The sequence below is a fragment of the Lycorma delicatula genome, chromosome 2, assembly GCF_047948215.1.
Source record: "Lycorma delicatula isolate Av1 chromosome 2, ASM4794821v1, whole genome shotgun sequence".
Lineage (NCBI taxonomy): Eukaryota > Metazoa > Arthropoda > Insecta > Hemiptera > Fulgoridae > Lycorma > Lycorma delicatula.
This window is the reverse complement of record NC_134456.1, coordinates 2,689,015-2,713,871: the sequence shown is the minus strand read 5'-3', so window position 1 is coordinate 2,713,871 and position 24,857 is coordinate 2,689,015. Positions and strand designations below refer to the sequence as shown.

Below are 24,857 nucleotides of genomic sequence, written 5' to 3'. Positions count from 1 at the left end.
AGAGAGGAGAGGATAACATTGTGGGAGCAAGATATCGTCTAAAGCGTAGGTCGGTAACCAAGAGTGATCAACCCTCCGAGGAGCCGAACACTATGAGGGGCAGTTCTGAAACGGCAGCTGCCACCATGGAGGTTAGTGATGGAAATTCCTCGCAAACTCCGGTCACTAGGCGGGAGAAAATCCCACCTATCATGTTGGATTGCCCTAAGGAGTGGCCAATGTTGGCGAGAGCAATCTCCGCCATTACAAGAAGGCGCCTGGTAGCCAAAAGTACTTGGCTCTCTGTAAGGCTACAGCTAAGCAGCGAAGGTGACTTAAGGGAAGTGCAGAGTTTTCTGCATTCCAAGGGAGTCACCTTTCACTCCTTTCAGCTCCTGAAAGATAGGGAGATCAAAGTGGTTATCCGGGGCATCCCTTATGGAGCCACCCCAGAAGAGGTAAAAGAGGAGCTAACCTCCCTCGGTTACGAGGCAGTTTCAGTTAAAAAAGCTGACGACGAGGGCCGGAAAGGAGACCCCCACGTGCCTCGTCACCTTAAAATGAACTCCAGCCAACAGGGGAATGTATGACCTGGAAAACTTATTCTACTGTAGAATTACGGTGACCGCATTTGTGTCTCGAGAGGGTCCGCTCCAATGCCACAGATGCCAAAAGTTCGGCCACTCGTCGTACTATTGTCGCAGGGCACAGCTCTGCGTGAAATGTGGTGGAGACCACGACACGGCGACGTATCTGTATTCGCGCGAAGAGCCTGCCTCGTGTGCAAGCTGTAAGGGGCCGCACCCGGCCAATTACAGGGGCTGTCCTTATTATAAGAAGCAGCTGAAAAAGCAAAAGGGCACCCAGAAAACGTCTGTCGTTATTGACGGACGTAGCTGGGCACGAGTTGCCGGAGGGGGAAACCGATCCTCCAGCCGCAGGTAGTTTTATCGGCGGGAACAGTGACGATGGAAAAAGGGGAATCGCCTACCCCCACACCACCAAAGCCTAAACCGGCAGTAGTTATAAGAAAGGGGGAGGCCAAAAACTGAACAAGCCTGCGACGAAGCCTGCTCCGCAGGAAAAAAAGGGCAGTCGAACAATCGGCAAAATCAAAGAGGGCGGGTGCCAAACCCACGACGTCTGGTAGACCAACCAAGGTCCCAGAAGCTCCACTCTTCACAAAAAAGGCGTTATCGACTTCCGGCCCCTCCAACGGCAAAATAAATATAACCGCACTCCCGAAGGAGAGTTCCGGTACGGATTTCTTGTCCATCACAGTGTCTCATGAACCTGCTATCTAGGTACGGTTAGGCAAACTCTCAGACTGCTACAGTGGAACGCCAATTCAGTAGTAGGTAAGACGGCAGAACTTTGCCGTCTGGCCGAGGATCTACTAATAGACGTGATACTGTTGTCTGAGACGTCTCTGAACGCAAACAAACAACTGACCGTTCGGAATTACTTTACATTGCAAATGGCAGATTGCTATACGAAAGGGCACGAGCACGCCGTTTAGTCGTCATAGGCCCCGAAGTGCCCACCTTTGTTCATCGAACGGGCAGATCGAGTCTTGATGTACTCGACATCGCAATTATGAAGGCGGTAACAACTCCGTTCATGATTGAAACGATAGAAGACCGCAGCTCAGACCATTCTCCTGTCTAGAGCTGGGCCAAGCAGGGGACGGCCGAGATCCTCCGACTATACCCCGAAGGTCAGTGAATTGGAAAACGTTCTATGAAACTTTCCAATGGGATTACAGGCCAGCGCATCCTGAACTGCTGAACATACCGGAGGAAATCGACGAAACGGTCGAACGCGTCATATCGTCAATGACCGAGACTGTCAAACAGCTCTACGGAAAAGACCATGAGATCTATCCGTAATAATCTCCCACTTCACTTCTCTAACGCTATAGCAGAAACCGGCGATTGAGTAGGAGATAGCTAATCACCCTGTTCTCCGATGATAAAAGGGCTTTTTATATTCAAACGGACAGAGTTAAACAGCTGCTGGCACAACATCGAGAGGATTCGTAGATTGAATACCTCGCCTCAGTCTCAGTCGACTACTCCTCGGCGTTCAGGCTAAACAAAAAACTACGAGAAGGAAAGAAACCCCGCCACCCGTTTGTGGGGCAACGAGGCCTTCTGGCATATTCGGAGGCGGACAGGGTGGAGGTTTTCGCCGACACCCTAGAGAACCAATTTACTCCAAACTCCCCTCCCACCACGACCACACAACCGAGATAGAGTCCTTCCTCGTAGATTATTTAGCACAGTTGGAGGACACCCCACTAGAAATAGACCAAGTCACTTAGGTGGAGGTTTCCGCTGCAATTAAGGCCACACGCCCCGACAAGGCACCGGGTGTTGACGGGATCGGTGCCCGCGCATTCCGGAATGTTCCACCCGCTCTTATAGCGACCATAACCACAATATTCACGTCAGTTTTGTACGTTTGATATTTTCCGAATTGCTGGAAAACTGCAAATGTGGTATGCCTACCCAAACCTGGGAAAAGTCTGCTTTTTCCCCAGAATTACAGGCCGATTTCCTTATTACCAATGTTGTCAAAGCTATTCGAAAGGATTTTCCTGGAGAGACTTAGGCGACATTTGGGAAAAGGAGTACGGCCTGAGCAATTTGGGTTCAGGGAGGGCCACTCAACGACCCTCCAACTGGTTAAAATAATCGACAGTCTTGTCGGAGGCTTAAATAGAAAAGCGGTAACTGCAACTGTTTTTCTAGATGTTGCTAAAGCCTTTGACAAAGTTTGGCATAGCGGCTTGCTGTATAAACTCGCACATACGACGATTCCCTGTCGCTATGTCAGATTGATACGGTCTTATTTACTAGACCGACAATTTGTTGTACGCGTAGGGGGAACAATCTCCTCCACCAGAGATGTAGCCGCTGGAGTCCCCCAAGGAGCAGTGCTCTCGCCGTTCTTGTACGTCAACGATATGCCGCTGTCGGAAGGAATCAATACAGCTCTATACGCAGACGACACGGCGTATTATTATGAATCCGGAAGTGTAGATTACGCGATCGAGAGACTCCAACGGCAATTGGATGTATTAGAGCCGTGGCTCGATATGTGGAGAATCAAGGTCAACTGTGAAAAATCACATACAAGACACGTGCTCCAGGCAGGCAGCTGGAAATCTCAGGAGAAAAAATCCCTTTTGGGAAAACAGTCAAGTATCTGGGAGTAGTCCTGGATAAACGGCTTACCTTAGCAGAACATGTTAAATATGTGACCCAAAGGGCAAAGGCCGTCAGGGCCTCACTATACCCAGTGCTGAACAGTGCTAGCCCATATCCACTGTTGACCAAATCGCTCATTTTTCGGCTATACGTCCTGCTGATTCTAACATGCTTACCCGCCATGGGTAGCTTTGTTGAACTCCACGCTTCAAAAGAAATAAGAAGCCGTCCAAAACATAGCGTTGCGGACGATATTTGGAGCACCTTGGTTTGTCAGAAACGTCACTCTTCGCTACGATGCGGGACTACACACCGTATCCGAGGTGGGGGTTGGCGCAGGCACGCAGACTGTTCGGGAGAGCGGCAGTGTCCGAACACGGCCATCTCCGGGACATTTGCTGAGAGGACCGTACTCCACAGGGCCTCATGCTTATTAAACAAACCACCGTGAAGAGGCGGTACGAGATTAAAAAATGACAAACCAGGCTTAGGAGCCTCTATATCGTGTAACCTATAAATGGAACCGCGCGAATATTCCGGCCGCGAAAGTGACCGTTTTTACAATTAAATTTTGTTAAAAACTATAAAAACCTTAACAACACCCCACGCCGTCCCACGAAGAGACTACAATCTCATTTAGTCAGCATATGTGACTCCCTCCGGAGAACATACGCATTTCCCTCAAAATAACTAGGGCTGCAGTAGGCGCATTTTTGCTAGCCCATAGGTGCTGGTACCGAAAGGACTTCAGTGGATGGAATGAAGGGGAATCACGCCAGGATTACTAGGCTCAAAAGCTTAGCCTCCCACGGTCAGAACCACTAAATAAATTTCATGCTGGTCCATACGGATAGGAATGCAAATTACCAAATATGGATTTGGTAATTTTAAGTGTTATTTATGGATGGCCATAAATAACACTTAAAATTTATAACCGCCACTAAATAACTGATGAAACTCGCCCGATAATAGAAAGATACAGCAGCAAGGGACATTGTCCAGGCTCTGCGATCTGTAGGGAAAAATATTGAATCTCCTACCATTCTTGCATTCCATTCCTTAACTTTTTCCTCAGTCTCTTCTTCGCACATTTCAATTTCTACTTTTCTTCTTTCTTCCCATATTTCTTAACTTGCTGTGTGTTCAGCTACAGTTTTTTTTTTCTTTTAATGTATCTGATTGGATCTCAAATACTGGGTCTTTTTTTCCTCTTATAATCTTGTTGCGGCTTCTCAATCTAATACACTGCCAATCATGTATGTATGTCTTACATACTGTAGCTATCTTGTCCTTAACTTTAAACGTAACATTTATTAAATTAATTTCCTAAACCTAATATTTCCTAATCTATGGACATGACTCAGAAATCATTCTTTATAAATGGACATCTTCAGAGTCATGCCCTCACATCCACGGACAATTTTCTTTCTTCTTTAGATCCTGATGTTTTATTTTTTAACCAGGATCTCTTTAATAAATATTCTAAACTTACCATATGCTACCCTATCACTACATATATCCTCTAACCTAAATCTTACATCTATTTCATGAAATTGCCGCATACCTCTCTTCTTCATATGTTACAAGGGTCCACAACCCTTGTGGACTCTTGTAACGTATGAAGAAGAGAGGTATGCGGCATACTTTTCTTCAATGTATGTCCACATACAAGGAGCACATGTTCGACAGTCTCTTCTACTCCACAGACAACACAGTGTGGACATGGCAGCAGTCCAAACCCATTCAGTTTATTATTAAAATTCCTGTGTCCTGATAATGCCTGCGTTGTGTACTGATCCATGTGAGCCACTTCCTTCTGCATCTTTCTGGATATCTGGGAAAATTGTGTATGTATCTCTTCCTTTCATTGAGTTTTTCCTTCTATCTTGCCACTCAATGAAATCCTCTTCTATAATCTTTCCCTCACTTTGCTGCAGCAATTTTTAATTTTTACACGTATTTGATTTCCTTAACTGTGTGATCTTCTTTTGTTCTCTAGCTGTTGATATTAAGTGGGTTTACACCAGAAATATCACATCACTCGGGATAGTGCAATGTTCTCTAATTATCTCTAGGATTAATATTATAGTGTCCTCTAATTACTATCTCTAGGAGTAATCTTTACGCACTCAGTGGGATCTTCCTAAAACCTGAGCTTGCCCTGAGTGCCCATATTGACACTCCACACAACATTATTTGGGAAATCCAGTCCCCATTTGTAATTAACAACACTTCTTACTTTATTAAATGCATTGAACGCTTTTTTTCTGGCATGTGACAGATGTTCCTTGTATTGCCTTCTTTCATCAGTCACAACATCCAAATGTCTGGGTTTTGGTATGCTAAATATTTCTCCCTTCAACTTTCAACAATGGTTTTTTCTGCAGGATACCTTTGAGCATCATCATTGTCATTTTTTTAGCAGTAAAAACCATTTTGCGCTTCTCACTCCGTTTCCTCAATATTTTCACTGCTGTTCTGGTTCACTCTTCCAATTTGTATCCTGGAATCAATGTTTCTGATATATGAGCACCACTCATATGTCTAGTCAGAGTTACTTTTTTATGCAGTAGGTCTGTCTAAATATCACCTATATTTGGCGGGCTTGGCATGCAGATATGCAGTAGTATATTTTACTCATTGAAAATGATGAGGGAAACCACTTCACTTCTAATTTTTTCTTGCTTGCTATTCCTAATTACTGCTACGCTGAACTCAGCTGTCTAATGACTCGTGTTAGGTTGTCCATAATCATTTGGATATAGCACCTAACTTACCTATATATATATATACATACATTCATGGATCAGTATATATATTGTTTTAAAATAAATTAAGAATATCATGCCCTCCTCCTCTATGAATCATGAGACCTTGCCGTTGGTGAGGGGGCTTGAGTGTTCAGGGATACAGAGTAGCTGGACCGAAGGTGCAACCATATCGGAGAGGTATCTGTTGAGAGCCAGACTAAGGAATGATTCCTGAAAGAGGGCAGCAGCTCTTTCAGTAGTTGTTAGGGGCGTGAGTCACAATGACTTAAACGGCCATATCAACATCACTCAGCCTCTGAGTACTGCGCAGCTGAAAGCAATGGAAAACTACAGCTGCTTTTTTTCCAAGAAAATGTGGCTCTCTGCATTTTCACATAGCAATAATGGAGGCGCCTTCCTTGGTAAAATATTCCGGAGGTAAAATAGTCCCCCGTTCGGATCTCCGGGTGGGGACTACTAAGGAAGGGGTCACCAGAAAATTAAAAAATAACATTCTACGAGTCGGAGCGTGGAATGTTAGAAGCTTAAAAAAGGTTGGTAGGCTAGAAAATTTAAAAAGGGAAATGGATAGGGTGAATGTGGATATAGTAGGAATTAGTGAGGTTCGGTGGGAAGAGGAAGGCGACTTTTGGTCAGGTGATTTTAGAGTAATTAATTCAGCCATAAATAGTACATTTCTAATAGATGAAGTAAAAATATTATTGGAAGATGCAATAAACCACGTAACAATAGATGACTGGAGAAAATGCATTAGACATGCAGAAAATTAACTCAGCGTCAAATAATGGGCAGGCTGGAGTAGGTTTCGTGATGAACAAGAAGATAGGGAGGAGAGTGGAGTATTTCAAGACGCATAGTGATAGAATCATTGTAATAAGGATAAAATCAAAACCTAAACCGACAACGATTGTTAACGTCTATATGCCTAAAAGCGCCCATGATAATGATAAGGTAGAGTGTGTATACGAAGAGATAAGATTCTGGTTGGGAAAGGATCTGGTTTAGGTATTTGCTACGCTGGTTATTATGAACTTGGTTTTATAAAAGACTGTGCTCTAGTTTTTCAGTCAAAACATACAGGGGACTTCCACCAAGAAATGAACGGTGATGTATTTCAAGAACGGATTATAAATTTGTTACAGTCTTTGGAAGAAACTGTGTTATTGTGATGGATAACCCCAGCTATCATTTAGTTCTTAAAGAGATAGTGCCAGTGACAAACTTAAAAAAGGTGGAAATTGTTTCAAGGTTAGAAAAGAAGAAAATATCACACAGTCCTTCACACACAATTCCTGAATTATTGTCTATTATTAATGAACACAGAATAATACATACTGTTTGAGCTTGAAGACAGAAATGGGACATGAAATCCAATCGAGATAATTTGGGTTCACATAAAAAGTGAGGTGACAGCCATAAATAGTACATTTCTAATAGATGAAGTAAAAATATTATTGGAAGATGCAATAAACCACGTAACAATAGATGACTGGAGAAAATGCATTAGACATGCAGAAAATTAACTCAGCGTCAAATAATGGGCAGGCTGGAGTAGGTTTCGTGATGAACAAGAAGATAGGGAGGAGAGTGGAGTATTTCAAGACGCATAGTGATAGAATCATTGTAATAAGGATAAAATCAAAACCTAAACCGACAACGATTGTTAACGTCTATATGCCTAAAAGCGCCCATGATAATGATAAGGTAGAGTGGGTATACGAAGAGATTGATGAAGCAATTAAACACGTAAAAGGAGATGAAAATTTAATAATAGTTGGAGATTGGAATGCAAGCATTGGAAAAGGCAAGGAAGGAAATATAGTGGGTGAATACGGGCTGGGCAAAAGGAATGAAAGAGGGGACCGTCTTATAGAGTTTTGCACGAAGTATAATTTAGTAATTGCCAACACCCAATTTAAAAATCATAATAGAAGAATATACACTTGGAAAAAGCCAGGCGATACTGCAAGGTATCAGATAGATTATATCATGGTTAAGGAAAGATTTAGAAATCAACTCGTTGACTGCAAAACTTACCCTGGAGCAGACATTGATAGCGACCATAATTTGGTGATAATGAAATGTAGATTGGGGTTTAAAAACCTGAAGAAAAGGTGTCAGATGAATCGGTGGAATTTAGAGAAGCTTGAGGCAGAGGAGGTAAAGAAGATTTTTGAGGAGGACGTCGCAAGAGGTCTGAGTAAAAAAGATAAGGTAGAAAATGTAGAAAAAGAATGGGAGAATATTAAAAAGGAAATTCTTAAATCAGCAGTAGCAAACTTAGGCGGAATAAAGAGAACTGGTAGAAAACCTTGGGTTTCAGACGATATATTGCAGCTGATGGATGAACGTAGAAAATATAAGAATGCTAGTGATGAAGAAAGTAAAAGGAACTATCGGCAATTAAGAAATGCTATAAACAGGAAGTCCAAACTGGTGAAAGAAGAGTGGATTAAAGAAAAGTGTTCAGAAGTGGAAAGAAAAATGAACATTTATTAAAATAGACGGAGCATACAGGAAAGTTAAGGAAAATTTTGGGGTACATAAATTAAAATCTAATAATGTGTTAAACAAAGATGGTACACCAATATATAATACGAAAGGTAAAGTCGATAGATGGGTGGAATATATTGAAGAGTTATACGGAGGAAATGAATTAGAAAATGGTGTCATAGAGGAAGAAGAGCAGGTTGAGGAGGATGAAATGGGAAAAACAATACTGAGATCTGAATTTAAGAGAGCATTAAAAGATTTAAATGGCAGAAAGGCTCCTGGAATAGACGGAATACCTGTAGAATTACTGCGCAGTGCAGGTGAGGAAGCGATTGATAGATTATACAAACTGGTGTGTAATATTTATGAAAAAGGGGAATTTCCGTCAGACTTCAAAAAAAGTGTTATAGTAATGATACCAAAGAAAGCAGGGGCAGATAAATGTGAAGAATACAGAACAATTAGTTTAACTAGTCATGCATCAAAAATATTAACTAGAATTCTATACAGGAGAATTGGGAGGAGGGGGGAAGAAGTGTTAGGAGAAGACCAATTTCGTTTCAGGAAAAGTATAGGGACAAGGGAAGCAATTTTAGGCCTCAGATTAATAGTAGAAGGAAGATAGTAGAAGAAGAAGGAAGTAGTGGAAGGAAAAACTAACCAACATAGAAGCTGTAATAAGAAAGGGAGTCCGACAAGGATGTTACTTTTTACTATCTCTGTTACTTTTTATCTCTTTACTATCTCTGTTACTTTTTAATCTTTACATGGAACTAGCAGTTAATGATGTTAAAGAACAATTTAGATTCGGAGTAACAGTACAAGGTGAAAAGATAAAGATGCTACGATTTTCTGATGATAAAGTAATTCTAGCCGAGAGTAAAAAGGATTTAGAAGAAACAATGAACGGCATAGATGAAGTCCTACGCAAGAACTATCGTGTGAAAATAAACAAGAACAAAACAAAAGTAACGAAATGTAGTAGAAATAACAAAGATGGACCCCTGAATGTGAAAATAGGAGGAGAAAAGATTATGGAGGTAGAAGAATTTTGTTATTTGGGAAGTAGAATTACTAAAGATGGACAAAGCAGGAGCGATATAAAATGCCGAATAGCACAAGCTAAGCGAGCCTTTAGTAAGAAATATAATTTGTTTACATCAAAAATTAATTTAAATGTCAGGAAAAGATTTTTGAAAATGTATGTTTGGAGTGTCGCTTTATATGGAAGTGAAACTTGGACGATCGAAGTATCTGAGAAGAAAAGATTAGAAGCTTTTGAAATGTGGTGCTATAGGAGAGTGTTAAAAATCAGATGGGTGGATAAAGTGACAAATGAAGAGGTATTGCGGCAAATAGATGAAGAAAGAAGCATTTGGAAAAATATAGTTAAAAGAAGAGACAGACTTATAGGCCACATACTAAGGCATCCTGGAATAGTCGCTTTAATATTGGAAGGACAGGTAGAAGGGAAAAATTGTGTAGGCAGGCCACGTTTGGAAGATGTAAAACAAATTGTTAGGGATGTAGGATGTAGAGGGTATACTGAAATGAAATGACTAGCACTAGATAGGGAATCTCGGAGAGCTGCATCAAACCAGTCAAATGACTCAAGACAAAAAAAAAAATGCAGAAAACCTTCAAGTAGAAGATTTTCATAAAGATTTTGATTGCAGAATGACCACTTACAATACATTGTAGTAATTTACTTAGATTTGATGTAAAGTTTTACAAATTTTTCAGCTTTAAAGTCCATATTTAAATGTTGCCATTACATTTCCATATTTTTGAACATGTGGGAAAATTAGGAAAATTTTTACGTGAAATCAAAAGTTTCAGATGTGAGGTAGTAACTTCTTATGCACACCAGAGTTATGCAATAACAATAAATATTTAAGGCAAGTTGACAAAACATTGATCTCTAAAGAGAAAACGTATAATTCAGTATTGTATTATTACCGTGGTCTAGGGGGAATGTATTTCCCCTTCCCTTATGTAGTGGAAGGGAATAAGCATGTGACCTTCACCTGCAAGATAATTTTAAATCTATAATAATATACCGTGTAATATCCAATAAGTGCTTTAATATACTTTACCCCCATCTACACTCAGTAATTAAAATTCCTTATTTGCAAAGCTACTTCTACATAGGCGTAGATATGACTAATTTTTCCCATTATCTCCCATCTAACTGATTGTTAACTTCCTCCTCTTCTTCCATAATTTCTTTCTCCAACTTGATCTTACATATACTATTAAAATTTGGACACCCTCCCAGAAAACATATAATGGTACTTATTAACTCTCAAATTGCCATAAAGAGCACAACCATGACCATTCTTCTCTTCCATAATTCAGATATTAGTTCTGATATTCATTTGATAAATATCAAACTAATTTTATTCCTTCTAGACCTAGGTTTAAATACTCCCTATCTGTATCCGTATTCACTGACATATCTTCTGTGAAAACTGAACTCAATAGCTTTTCACATACCCTCCTCTTTATTCTTCTCTCTTGTATCAACTATCTCACACTCATTACCATTAATGTCAATAAATCAATAATCATTTAGCTCATTTATGCAAAATTTTTAGCTTAGAAGCAAATGAAATCAGATCATCCACATTTAACATAATATTAATATTTATATCATCCTGTTACTCCCATCCCCTGTATACTTATTAATATCATTTATAAGCAATAAAAACAGTAATAGTAAGCAAGCGATTATCAAACATCTCCTACATCTGTAGGATGTAGAGGGTATATTGAAATGAAACGACTAGCACTAGATAGGGAATCTTGGAGAGCTGCATCAAACCAGTCAAATGACTGAAGACAAAAAAAAAAAAAAATCATGCCCTATGTTATGTAAGTCCAATGCGATATTACATTATCATAATAAATTTCTAGATCTTATAAAAATCAGATAACATGGACTAGATTTAAAGAATTTTTCCACCAAGATTTGTAAAATCTTTTTTACAAATCTTGGTCAAGTCAAAAGTCTGGAAACTACCAAACTTTACCAGTTGAATCTCAAAAGTTGCAGCTGCTTGTAATGCATTTACACATGTTATTGTTCTACCATTCATTTTTTTTTCACAACTCTCAGTGGGATCTTTTTGTATCTATTATCAGTAAGTAAGATTTCTGTCAGTACTTCCCAATCTTATCATTCAGTCATGTTAGCAAATTCTGGAAATTGATGCTGTTAATATTCTTTAATAAAATTTGAATGTTTTTGTCATTATATAAGTAATTACTACTTGCTTTATTTCCTTTTTTAAACATTCTGATTTTTCATATGTAGATATCTATTTTTCATTTTTATTTTGAATTATGGATTTTTACTTCTTTTGGGCAATTTTCTTTTCTGTGTATGAAGTTCTTTAAAACCCTTTATTATTATTTTTGTTTGACACGAGCTGTAGCTAAAAAATTATTTTGTTTTTTTTTATATACATATAAAATATGTAATATAAAATATATATATATATATATATATATATATATATATATATATTTTTTTTTTTTTTTTTTTTGAGAAATATAAATATTTTTACTTTTTATATAGTTCAGAATTTTATCTGTTGATTGTGTTTGGGTGGTAATTTTTCAATTTTGTCAGTTTGTTGAGGATTTTTCAACATATGTAAAGTTTTTTTTGTATGAAATTTTTTGTGTAGAGGTTACACCACAAAGAGATAGAGAGTAGAGATGTAACATTCAGTGGGTATATGAAAAAATAAATTAGAAAGTGTTGTCTAGCAATTTATCAGGGAGAGTCAGTAATATTTGCCCTACTTTTTAGGAAACAGAATATCTTTTATAAAAGGAAATGAGAAAAATAGTGTTTGTAAGAATGTTTAATTAAATTTGTTTAAGGTCATAGCTTTTATAGCTTTCTTACTTTTAAGTATATTCTGAAATCTTATTAAAACAATATTAAATCACTCTTTATATTAATTAACTTCATTTAAGTATTTGAACCATGCTAGAAATTTATTATCTGATATTTTCTTGGAAACATCAATTCATGTTGTCAAAACGTTATAGAAGTACTGCATTATAACACTTTCATTATAGGTAAACTATCTGTTAGTGATGATCAGCAAAAAAATCATTAATTTTGACAAATGCATAAAGATGAATGAACTTAAATTAACCTTTTTACCCAAGTTAGTAAATGTTAATTTTTTTCTTACTGAAATTTGATATATCATGTAGGAATAAGTAAATAATCATTGCTATTTACTTACAGATTACATATACTGGCGGCCGATTCATCTAATGTTTAATTATTTTAAATATAAAATGCCAGCACTTCATTATACCTTACATTTAATAAATTGTATTTATTAAATATTAAAATGCGTATTTAGTATCAACTAATATATATCAACGTTGTAACAGTTTTCATGGAAATGAGGAAAAATAACATCATTAGTGGAAAAATGTTACATTAGATGTTTATTGGCTTCATAAATTTTGAATGTAATTTTACCTTTTTTTATACTTTTTAACATTTTAGATAGGAAAATATTGTGAAAGCAGTCCTTTATTTTAGCCAAACTGGAAAAATTTAAATATTTACAAACTTTTAATTTATACGTGTAGAATCTTTTGTTATTTACTGTATGTCTGATTTTACTGATTTACTGTTTTTTCACAGCCCATCAATAATTTTCTCCAACTTTTAGTCATTATTTTCATTTAAGAATGAGTTTAAGTATTATGTGTGAGGTTAGATTGCTCAAGTTCTCAAGGTATCCCTGATTAGACTGAAAATGCCACTTAAATGTCCATGAATTCTTAATGCTAAATAAACAAACAAACTTCATGATTAAAAAAGACCGATGAATTAATTTTGGAAATGAAAGTAAATAATCACTATCTTTGAATAAAGTGCTAATTTACTTGTGCTTAATTTAATAAAATATGTTTGATAGTTAATGTTGTTGTAAACAGAATGTTGCAAAGATGGTAATGCTAAAGGTGGGTACTATTTTAAAAGTTAGTCTATGAATGAAAAATTCTGATTTGTATATATGAAAAAAAAATTAATTATAAACCTCATCATTTTTTTATAAATATATACTGATATAATAAAAATAGAAAAAACAATCTCAATAAATGCTATTATTTTTAATTTAATAAGAACTAAAATGCCATGATATTAAACTGTCAAAACAATAAACAGTTGAAAAATTACTCTGCGCTATTCAAAATTAGTATTGATGTACATTAATTTTTTAAGTGCATTAAAAATACTCATACTTTTATTGTTTTGTGCTGCAAGTTTAACCTTTAGTATGCGGCATTGTTGGTTAAGCATAGTATACAGTGCTATTTAACTATTCTGTACAATTTCTAAGGTTTAACTGTGCTATTAACTGTAAACAACTTAAGCATTTCCTCTAATAAAATAGAGCCTAAAATTTTATAAAAGTCTGTAACCATGTTGATTGTTCTTCGATTAAATGGGTGAGTGACAAAACTGTGTAATGAGATTTACATACTCAAGTTGCATATTGTTAGAATTTACTGAGTTTATAAGGTAACCTTTTACTTTTATAGAGTACATTCTATTGCCTAAATTTAAATTTTGTCACTTGTTAGATATAACCAGTCGAGACTTATGGAGGACTTTACTAAAAACATTCAGCTATCATTAACTACTGTAATACTCATAAGTGATGAGAAGAGACAGAAAATTATTACAGAGCTCTATTTCAGAACATGAGGTAAGCTTTAATTTTATATCTAATTATTTTTATTTGGAAACTATTATTTACAATTTTAAGCTGGATTCCTGAATGTTAGGTTAATGAAAGATATCCTTTATATTAAATTTTAAGAAAACATGCAAAGAAGGGTTATATATTTTATAACCTTTCTAGAGGGTTAAGAACTGGTGTATGAATTAGAAAAATATTTTACTTAATAGAAATAAAATAGCATTAGTAAATTTAAAACCATTGTTTTGTACTACTTAACTGATCTTGGTTAACGAAAATTGATATTTTATTTATACATGGCAATCGCAGCATAAAATTGTCTGTATTATTTTATGGTTAAAAATTTTATGTGAACACAAATTTATGATTTAAGTTTTAATTTTATTTCTATTCTAGCAGTATGACCTAAGGCATGCTTTCACATGGATTTTAACAAGAATGATAAGCTGAATGGGATTATATGTAAAATTGCCTTACTTTTGCCAAGAATTGAATCTGAAACTAACTGTTCTAGAAGCCAGCATGCCAACCAGTACAACTTCTGGCTGGCCATTTTTTATATCATTTAAATATAAAAACCATAAAAATTAATTTTACTGATTTTTAAAGAACTGGTGGCTTATGAAGAGAAAAAAGTTTTAGTTAATGCAAATGAAATAACTTTAGTAATTTTGAAACCGCTGTATTGTACTACTTAACTGGTCTTGTTTAATGAAAATTTACAACTGTAGTTAAATTATTATTGTTATTATCAGCTTAGAGTTCTGCAGGGTCTCTCTTCTTTTACTTCACCTGTAGATCAAATACGCATTATATTTTTTTGGACATTGAAATTACCTATTGATAATGATGGTGGAAGAGGTATTGATTTTTTAGATCCTTTAATTCACAGCACTAAGATTTTCCCTTAAAATTTAGCAGATCATGCAAACCCGTATTTGACTCAAGCTCTTGATTAAGATTGATTAACCTCATGTTTGCTATTAAAATTGTTATTCCTCATGATCTCATATATATGAGATTATGATCTCATATTAGTATATGTGAATATAAGATCTCATTATCTTATTTTAGATTTGTTCCCAAATATATTTAATCTTTTGATTACGAATGATTTCCCTTGGTAAAAATTCTTCTCCTTCAGACTGGTAGAGCAAAAATTTATATTGATAAAGAACGTAATTAGTAGCTATGGATTTTTTTTTGTTTGACCTGTTTATTTTTACATAATTAATAAGATTTTGGAGCCCTAGTCATTAGATTTGTCTACAGGTGATGAGAAGGGGACAAGTGTAAAATGAGGATATGCATTCTTTTTGCACTGGAATATTCGTAGTTCTTTGGAGATAAATGTAATAACATGTCTAGAATGAGGCTATCTCTCAAAAGGAAAAAGAAAGAGAATTTATTGCTTATGTCAACTTTGTTAATAGTTGAATAAAAATTAAAAAAATATGTAGAAAATAATACGAGGGTCATTAAAATATAAACCGGAATTTGTTTACATATCTTTATTGATTACATCTTTTCATAATTATTTGATTATATCTTTATTAGATAAAATTACAAATAAATTACCTTATTTTTCTTCCTAGTTTCCTTCAACAGAAAATCATTTTCTCCACAGGTAGCTTTCTAATCCCCTCATAAAAAAAAAACAAGATGGCCCAACAACCAGTTGCACATATAATTGACTGCAGAATTGTCTTTGAATCTTTCCTCTTCCAAAACTTCTTTCAGCAAACCAAACATGTGGAAATCATATGATGACAAGTATGAACTGTATGATGGCTGTTCAAAAGGCGTCCAATGAATTTTAGAAAGTTTATCCTGAGTCTGAGCTGCTGTATGTGACTGTGCATTGTTGTGGCATAGGACATTGTGAAGTGGTTGCTGGCATCATTTCTTGTGTAGCTCTGACGTCATCCAACGCTGCATTTACCATCCTTCATTCCTGCAGGGAATCAATGAACAGCACCTTTTGAGTCCCAAAACACAGTTATTTCAATTTGATTAATAGGAAAAAGGTTATGCATAAACAAACATAAAAAGAAATACATGGGTCAAATATTTAACCTCCTTTTTCGAAATTAGTTAAAAATAAGACTAGAATAAAATTATTTTATCAATAATTGAGAATTTTTTTTAATTCACAGAACATTTTGTTATAAATTTGGCTAATGCAAATATTAAATTTAAAAGAAGTGTTAAGATATCTTTTGTATGGAAATTTCTAATTCTGCAAAAGAAACTTTTTATACTATAATGCAAAGTTGTATCTATGTCATTACAAAGCATACAAAGAAGTATCATTGTATTGAAATCACTTAAACATCAATGCAACAATGTACAAATTGTTTCAGATAGCAGTGAAAGTGCCATTAGGGTAGAAGAATATAGGATATCTTTCATGTAGTTCTTTTGTTGCAGGGATACAAATAGAAAAATTGTTTTCAGCATAGCATTTTTCCTCACTTAATAGAAAAAAAGACTCTTTAGGAAATATTAAGATGCGTGGTCTGCAGATGTCCATATTGAGCCAGATTTTTTAACTATACTAAAAGCAACTCCTTGTAGTGTCAAGTGTTGACTACTTTGAGATGTAAATGTATTAAAACACGTGTAATTCACATCAAACTTTATTTAGATACATTTTCTTTCATTTTGAATTTATAATTTTAATATTCAAACATTGAGATAAGTATAGTTATTCAAATGCTTGAGAATATAAGTGTTAATGATTATACAAATAGCATATTTGGGCAGAGCCTGATGAAATCAAGCTTCTTCGGCCAACTGTGTACAAAACTTTACTCACAAACTCTTCTGAAACTATTTCACCAAATATTTTGAAATTTTGCAAACATTTTCTTAACTCTTCAGATGGACAATTTAATTCTTATATTTCTGTTATATAGGTTCCAGAGTTTTATAAACTTTTTTGAAATAATTTATTATTTTTCAAATAAATTGATTGTTTATTTAACATTTAAAGTTATTTGGGGTATTTCAAAGTTGTTGATTTAAAATTTTTTTATCAAATTTCAAATGTTAATGGTAATGTGAATGATGTAGATAACCTTTAGAATATTTCCAAATTAGATTTGATGTAATAATATATTTTATAATGATATACATGAGGAAAGGTAACCTGATCTAAGATTTTGCCAACGTTAGGTTTTTCCTTTGTAAATCTGTACCCTTTTTCACTCCTTAGATTATATTTTAAATGCACAAATTAGTATACTATGCTTTTTATTAATAGGCCTTAAATGAATGAGTACTGTATTATTTAAGATAATATGTGAATAATGTGTTAAAAATAATGTTTATTTTATTAAAATGAAATTAATAATGTGATTGTTAAAGTTATTTAGTGACTATTCATATTACCGATTTTTCTGTTTTATTTTTATTTGTTTATTTTTTGTACATAATTATTATACATTTATTGTAACCATTTGTTTTGTGTGTTGCATTTTGCAGTTCAAATTCAAATGTATGTGCTCTCTTAACTGTGTGATACAATTGTGACATAGGCAGTGTATATTTTTATATTTTGTAATGCTATTTATTGATTTCCTGAGTTTACTTGTTATTATTTGATTAACAAATTATATTTCTACTACTAGGAAATTAGTAGTTTGTTATATTCCAATTTATAAATAAATCATAGTTAATTGTTTTTATTTAATATTATATTGTTTCGTTTATACATGTATACGCATGTGTTCATGTGTGCATACATACATATTTGTTGCATGTGTGTTTATCAAAAAATAATTTTTCATGATGATTTCTTGTTTTGATTTTTTTAGATACTTATTATTAAAATATGCTCTTAAATGGCTGAAGTCAAAACCATTAAATGATTCAACAAAATATCAGGAGTTATTATTACTTTACAGTATGTACATGTGCTTTCTCCAAGAAAGTTTTAATATTGAGGTAATAAGACAATTTCATTTTTTTTTAAGCATCAGCAGTTTGTAATTTTGAATTTTCAATAAACTGCACTTCATTAGACTTAAATATGTTACTGTATTTTGTTCTGTCACCACTCGTACAATAAAATGGAAAATTCTCATACTTTTTATTTTTCTTAAATGTTTTAACCTGGCTGAAAGATTTTTTTTTTGTTAAATATGAAAATTCTGTATGCAACTGTTTTAGACTATTCACAACTTTTGATGTAAATCATTGCAGTAGGAGTATCATTAATGTGGTTGAAAGGGGAATGATTCCTTTCATTGTTTAGCTTGATTCACCATTGTTTAGCTAATGTTTCTATACATTTATTGATTGATAAAATATAAAAATTGAAAAACAAGAAAATGCTAAAAAAAATTACTTTTATATACTAAGAAAGTAATATATATATATATATAATAAATTAGTAAAGAAACAATAATAAATAATAATTGTCAAATAAAAAATACTTGTCAAACACTTAAATAAGTTTGTTAAACGATGTTTTTGAATTAAGATATGTTTTTGAAAATACAAATAACTATTATTTTAGATGGTTCCAATTAAACCACTGTAACCTCCAATTCTAATCATCCACTACAGCCTTAATACATGCCTTTTATGTAGGATGAATGAAATAAAAATTTTTCTGAAGTATATATATACATATATAAAACAAAGGCTATTATTCAGAAAGTAACTTCAGATTCATTAAAAAAAAAAAGTCAATTGATAAAAAAACAATCTATTATTTACATCATACTTTTCTACATAATTGCTGTCCAAATTATGGCAATTGTTAACAATTTTTTTGAATACCCTCATCATAAAACTATACTGCCTGTGAATTTAGTAACACTGTTATGGTGACTGTAAAGATGTGATCTTGGTTGATTTTATTGAAATAGGTGTGACAATTAACACTGAAACTTACTGCAAGACGTTGAAGAAATTGTGAAGAGAAATACAAAACAAATAACAGCATGCTGAGTTCAGGCACTGTTTTACTTCATGACAATACTCGTTTGCATACTGCAGTACGCACTCTATGTCAAATCAAGTTGTTTAACCATCTACCATACAGCCCTGATTTGGCTTCCAGTAATTTTCTGTTAAACATTTTTTTTAAGTGGGATTTTTAACCTCCAAGTGTCCTTTGAAGTAGACCTCATGCCAAGTCACCGAAAGTTCTTTAAACTTTGAATACCAAATATTTAGGATAACAGCAATTATATCAAAATCATTTTTTTGAAGAGCGATAATTTCAACTTAACAGTACCTATCTGAAGTGGGTTGTCTAGACTGGAAGTTGATTTTCTTACAACTAACATGCATATTTCGACCTTGAATTTGGATTGTATGGTGAGAAGTATGTAAGTTTTGTTTGAAAAATGTTTAATCTAAATCGATATTTGACTTCTAAATGACCTTTAAATTTGACCTTGTGCCAAAAATGAACATATATATATATATACATACATATGGGGTGGTTCAAATTAAAATCACAATTTGTTCACAGAAGTAAGCTGTTTTCAAAATCTACAAAATAGAATTAAATCTTCTCAAGATAGTTTTCCAAAAATATCCATGCACTTTTGTCAGCATTTTGAAGGTTTCAAATTGCCAAAATGCTAATTGTACACAAATTCTTTAACCTCATCATCGATCGCAAAATGATATCTGCCTAATGCATCCTTGAGCAGGCCTAACAAATAATAATCACAAGGATTGAGATCAGGACTGTAGAACGTATTTTTGAAGGTCTGGTACAATAAGTGTGCAGTATTGGGCTGCGCATTGTTGTGAAGCAAAATTGCACTGCCTGTTGGAATATCGAGATATTTCAATTTCTAGCCTGGCTTCTCATGTTCCCTTAAGAGGTTGTTGTAGTAGGCAGCATTCACAGTTTTCTATACTTTTGTTTGTCGCAAAAAATCAACTTACAGTAAGTACTCTTCTCATGTGCTAGAATAGATACACAAAACCTTACTAGTCTGACAGCAGTCTTCAGTTTCACATCACCTGCCTTGTGTGCCCTCCTTGTTTGTGTATCCTCCTTGTATCGGAGCATCAATATTATTTTGAAATAACCACATGTAATCCACTTATGATTGTCCTATTTATTTTATCAAGAATGAATTCCAAATTTCATAACTCTCTTTTAAATGGATACAGTGTCCGACGGGTATTGACGGACACGCATTCCCGTTATGAAGAAGGACAACTTTAAGGCTTTTTTTGGATGAATCTATAATCTCCAATCGGTACTTTCATGCAGAATATTAAATCGAGTCAAAATTCCACAGTGCGAAGTCTAATTATCCTTCTTCCAACAAAATGGAAGTAAATCCTTTTCTCTGCACCTGTCCCAGTAAAATGAGCAATTCTGAATTTTCTTTGGTCAGATGTAAGTCTCAAACCAAACCTTTTAGTTCTAGACTGTGAGTAGGTGTGCTCTGGTGCACACCTATCTCTGGATTCATACTCCTCGATGTTATCCTTATTTAAATCACTTGTGGAACCATCTATTTTAGGTAACTTTTCTAGTGGAATTGACACTGGTATGTCTGGACCATGAGGAACAAGGCATAAAGCAGATGGCATATTTAGATAGACGATTCTTTTTTTTATTCTTCAAATTGAAACCGTGAACACTAATCAAACAAAAGTAACAATTATTGGTATCATTTTGTGGCTCTCTCCACACCATTGGAACTACAAATCTGAACACTTCTTGTTTATCCTTTGACCACTGTTTAAGTCCTTCAACACATGTCTAGCAAACATATTGGGGTCCAAGTTTTGTCTTGATCTTCTATTTCACCCCTAAATATGTGAGGTGTACTTGTTGAATAAAACTTGTTATATTTCTTTTTTTCCTTTCCACCATTAATCACCACAGAATCTACAAAACGAACTACAAAAAGAATCTGTAGAATTTTTGGAGCCACTTGAATCCATTTTGAAAATGGAAAGTTTGCTTTAGGGCCTGAAAATATACTTTCCACTGACAAAAACATGTTTGATCATGGAGGACGGAAAAAACTCAATTTATGCGTGCTGATAGTTGAAACAGCACTGACAGTAGTTGCATGGTGTATGAGTGGCACGGATAGCTGCCAGTGAACATGTTACATCTTGTTAAGTTTTGTCACAACCTAGTCACAACCAAGTTCTTCCATATAACCTCCCCCCCTCCCTCATTCTCTTCAGACCACTCTACTGTTTAGCTATAAGATTGCATAGTATAAGCCAAAAAAGTGAATGAATATATTATATTGATTTATTATAAAAGAAAAGAATGTCTTATGTCTGTTTTATCTCTGTTTGTCACATTTTTGCAATTTTACAAATTTTGAAATTGCAATTTGCAAAAAATCCTGACGTGATGGAAAAAAATGAAATTTATTTTTGGATTAAGTGATAAAAAATATGTAGAAATCAATTATCAAAAGTTAAAAAACATTCCACTACCCGAATTTTTGCAGGCTTGTGTTATCAAAGTATTGAGTTTGCTGTAATTTTGTACTGTTTTTTGAATAGGTTATGGAAATACTTCCTTCTATAAATTTTAACTGTAAGAAACTTCATCAAAAGAGATAAAAAATTTAAATACATTACATGAAACTCATCAATGAAGTATATATTCTAATACAGTAAAACGGTTCTTTTTGGATATTTAACATATAAGAATTGTGTAAAAAAAGGTTTTTTGATGACAAAAATTTATTTAAAAAAACTGCTATGATGCAATTTTTCAGTTGAAAAAAGTCATTCAATCATTTTTTTTTTCATTCAATATATTTAACCCTTGCACAATTTTTTTTTCAAATTTGATCAGTGCATATTTTTATGTATTAAATGCTAGACTGATATAATGCTGTAGTTCTAACATTTATTTAGACATTTGTTAAATATGTATTTAGTAACCTCGCTTTAAGGTTATGAAATAACCATATTTTTAAGACAAAAAACATATCTGTAGTTCATAAATGCAAAAATTTAAATCTTCTAAATTCTAACCTATAGAAAACCTTAAAGCTTATATTTTTTAAAATTTCAGATTGCTATTGAGGAGTCTAGCTTTAAACCATTAAAGTGCTTCAGGAAGGACCTTATAACAACTGACACAATAGAATGGTTTAAAAGAAAGTCTGTAAAGTCCTTAACTAGCATCCAAATTGATAAACTTGATTTATTAATTGGTAAGCTTCTTGAAGTTGGAGATTTGGCAACTGTGTGGTGTTTAGAAGCAGTTTTCCATTATAAAACAAAAGTAAGTTAACAACATTAGTAATTATTTTCATACATATGTATATGTATGAAAATAGTCTTCATATATTGAAATTAATAATAATCACAATATAAAAATGAAACATTTTTATTTCTGATACCAGTTTTAATTAACAAACTGTTAAATAAAATTTAAAGAAGAAGAAAATTTATTTAAGTTGATGCACTTGCTGAATAGTTACAGGTTGACTGCTTGCATCTACTCAGTCTTGATATGATAGATAACATGAAAATATTTATAATGAATTTACAAACTCATTATAAATATCTTATAAAGGTTTGAAAAGGTTATTTATTCTTTCAGTTTAATATTATATAGGATGTCCGGGCTAAAGGTATCCAAAAGTAATGGCCTATATTTACAAAACCAGTTGTCATAATTTCTTAAACATAGGCGTAATTGATAGAAAATATCTCCAAGATTTGTTCAGTTTACTCTCAAGTTCAGCAGAATACGCATGTACAGGCAAGCAGAGTCACCATGCAATTGTAGTTAGTAGTAGTCAGTCAAGATCTGGATCCCACAACAGAAGGTTCATTGTGTGCTTTGGTTAGCAAAGTCTAAATCAGTTACACAAATTCAACAATATGTATGAACTGAATGGAATGTCAATCCTCCTAAATCCAAGTCTCTTCGTTAGTGGGATATGACTTTAAGAGATTGGGAGCTTGGTTTCATAAACTGGAAATCATCCAAAAGTTTCAGTTAGTGACAAGACTGTGGATCATTGCCTGAGACTGTGGCAATGTATTCATTGACTATCCTGGAAAGTCAGTTAGGTGGGCTAGTTATGAATTACAAATTCCTCATTCCATTTTTCACAGAACTGTTCATAAGTGGCTCCATTTGTGAGCATATGAGTTACAACTCCTTCATTACATTAAACCAAATGATTGCTGCCTATGATATCAGTTTGCTGCAGATATAATGCACCACATCAAAAGCAATCCTGATTATCTTAATAGTTTGTTATTTTGTGATGAGGCAACCTTTCATACCTGCAGGGATTAACAGACACAATTATCGAATTTAGGGCACTTAAAACCCCCCATCAGCAATCAAAAATGAAATGGACATGCTGAAAGTCAACATCTGATTAGGACTGCACAAAAATGGGCATAATTGGTTCATTTTTTTTCATGGAGCCCGCTGCGAGAGGACACACATACCTTGACATGCTTGAGAAATTTGCTGTTCCTCAGATTTCTGCAGGTTTCAGTTTCCAACAAGATGGTGCTTCACTACACGTTCATCAAGATATTACTATGTTCTTGAACAGCACTTTTCCTAAAGTTGAATCAGACGAGGAGGTCCAACTGTATGGCCACCTAGATGTCCATATATCACTCCTTTGAAATTTTTTGCTTAGGGATTTATTAAAAGTTGAGTGTACCAAAGAAAAGTTTAAGATTTGGACGATTTAAAACTGAAAATTGTTGATGCTGTTGGTCTGATAATGTCGCAGATACTCCTAACACCTTCTTTTTTTTTACCATTTTTAACCACACAGGGGCAACCGATAAACACCTAGAAGATGCTGCCTTGGTTGGCCCTGAGTGACGTGGCTGTAGAATAACCCACCCTAGTGTATACAACTAAAACTGTTGCCCTGCCCATGGGGGTCCCTCCTGGTTCATTGAGACATCATGACAACTGTATCCAGTTGCCCGGATGCCTCTCTTCAGAAGAGCTGCCCTTCCCGTCCCTACAACCTAATCAGAGTCCGGGTATGCACCCTCATGCATACCCCCTTTGAAATAACTTGAGGGTCCTTATTGCATCATCGGAGCGCTCCAATCCAACCACTCTTGAATGTGGATGGACTAGAAACGCCCTCAGCAATGAGGCTGCCTCCCTTGTCCCTACATGTGTCCACGATTCGACCCCTGGTGACCTTATTTTTTTCACCAGTCCTGTTTTTTTAAATTATCATACACACCCATCCACACATCCAGATAATTACACCCTGGATATTAGACATCACAGTCTAAAGCTCAAATCAGTGATGATGGAATTAAGACCCAATAGGATAACAGCAGGAAAAAACATGAACAAATGTAAAGAAAAATAGAAAAACCTACATCTAGACACAATAAAATGACAGGGATTTCATGAGTCCCATATAGACTGTCTACCCGACAAAAGTTCATGCCCAACAAGTAGGCAGCAATAGACAGCCCATGGAAAGAAAGACATCAATGAACAAAACTTAACCTAACATAGAAATAAGAATGAAAACACCTATAAAACCAACCTCATAAGTCCCTCATAGGACGGTCTACATGACAAAAGTTCATGCCCAATAAAAAGGCAATAGACAACCTGTGAAAAGAAAAATATCAATGAACAAAACTTAACCTAACATATAGAAATAGAACGAATACACTTATAAAAC

At 34.5% G+C, this 24,857-nt stretch overlaps 1 protein-coding gene across 21 annotated transcripts in view; it reads left to right on the top strand.

The window, feature by feature from the left end:
* The window catches only part of LOC142320422 (uncharacterized), a 137,706-nt gene that overhangs the window by 73,799 nt on the left and 39,050 nt on the right, over nucleotides 1-24,857 (top strand). For all 21 annotated transcript variants that reach the window (XR_012755380.1, XR_012755383.1, XR_012755382.1 and 18 more), the window contains 3 exons: nucleotides 14,081-14,205; nucleotides 18,018-18,147; nucleotides 22,232-22,444. Coding sequence is in view for 17 of the 21 variants with exons in the window: in XM_075358161.1 (XP_075214276.1) it covers nucleotides 14,201-14,205; nucleotides 18,018-18,147; nucleotides 22,232-22,444 (348 nt within the window). In the remaining 4 variants the exon portion in view is untranslated. The remainder of the gene's footprint in view (nucleotides 1-14,080; nucleotides 14,206-18,017; nucleotides 18,148-22,231; nucleotides 22,445-24,857) is intronic.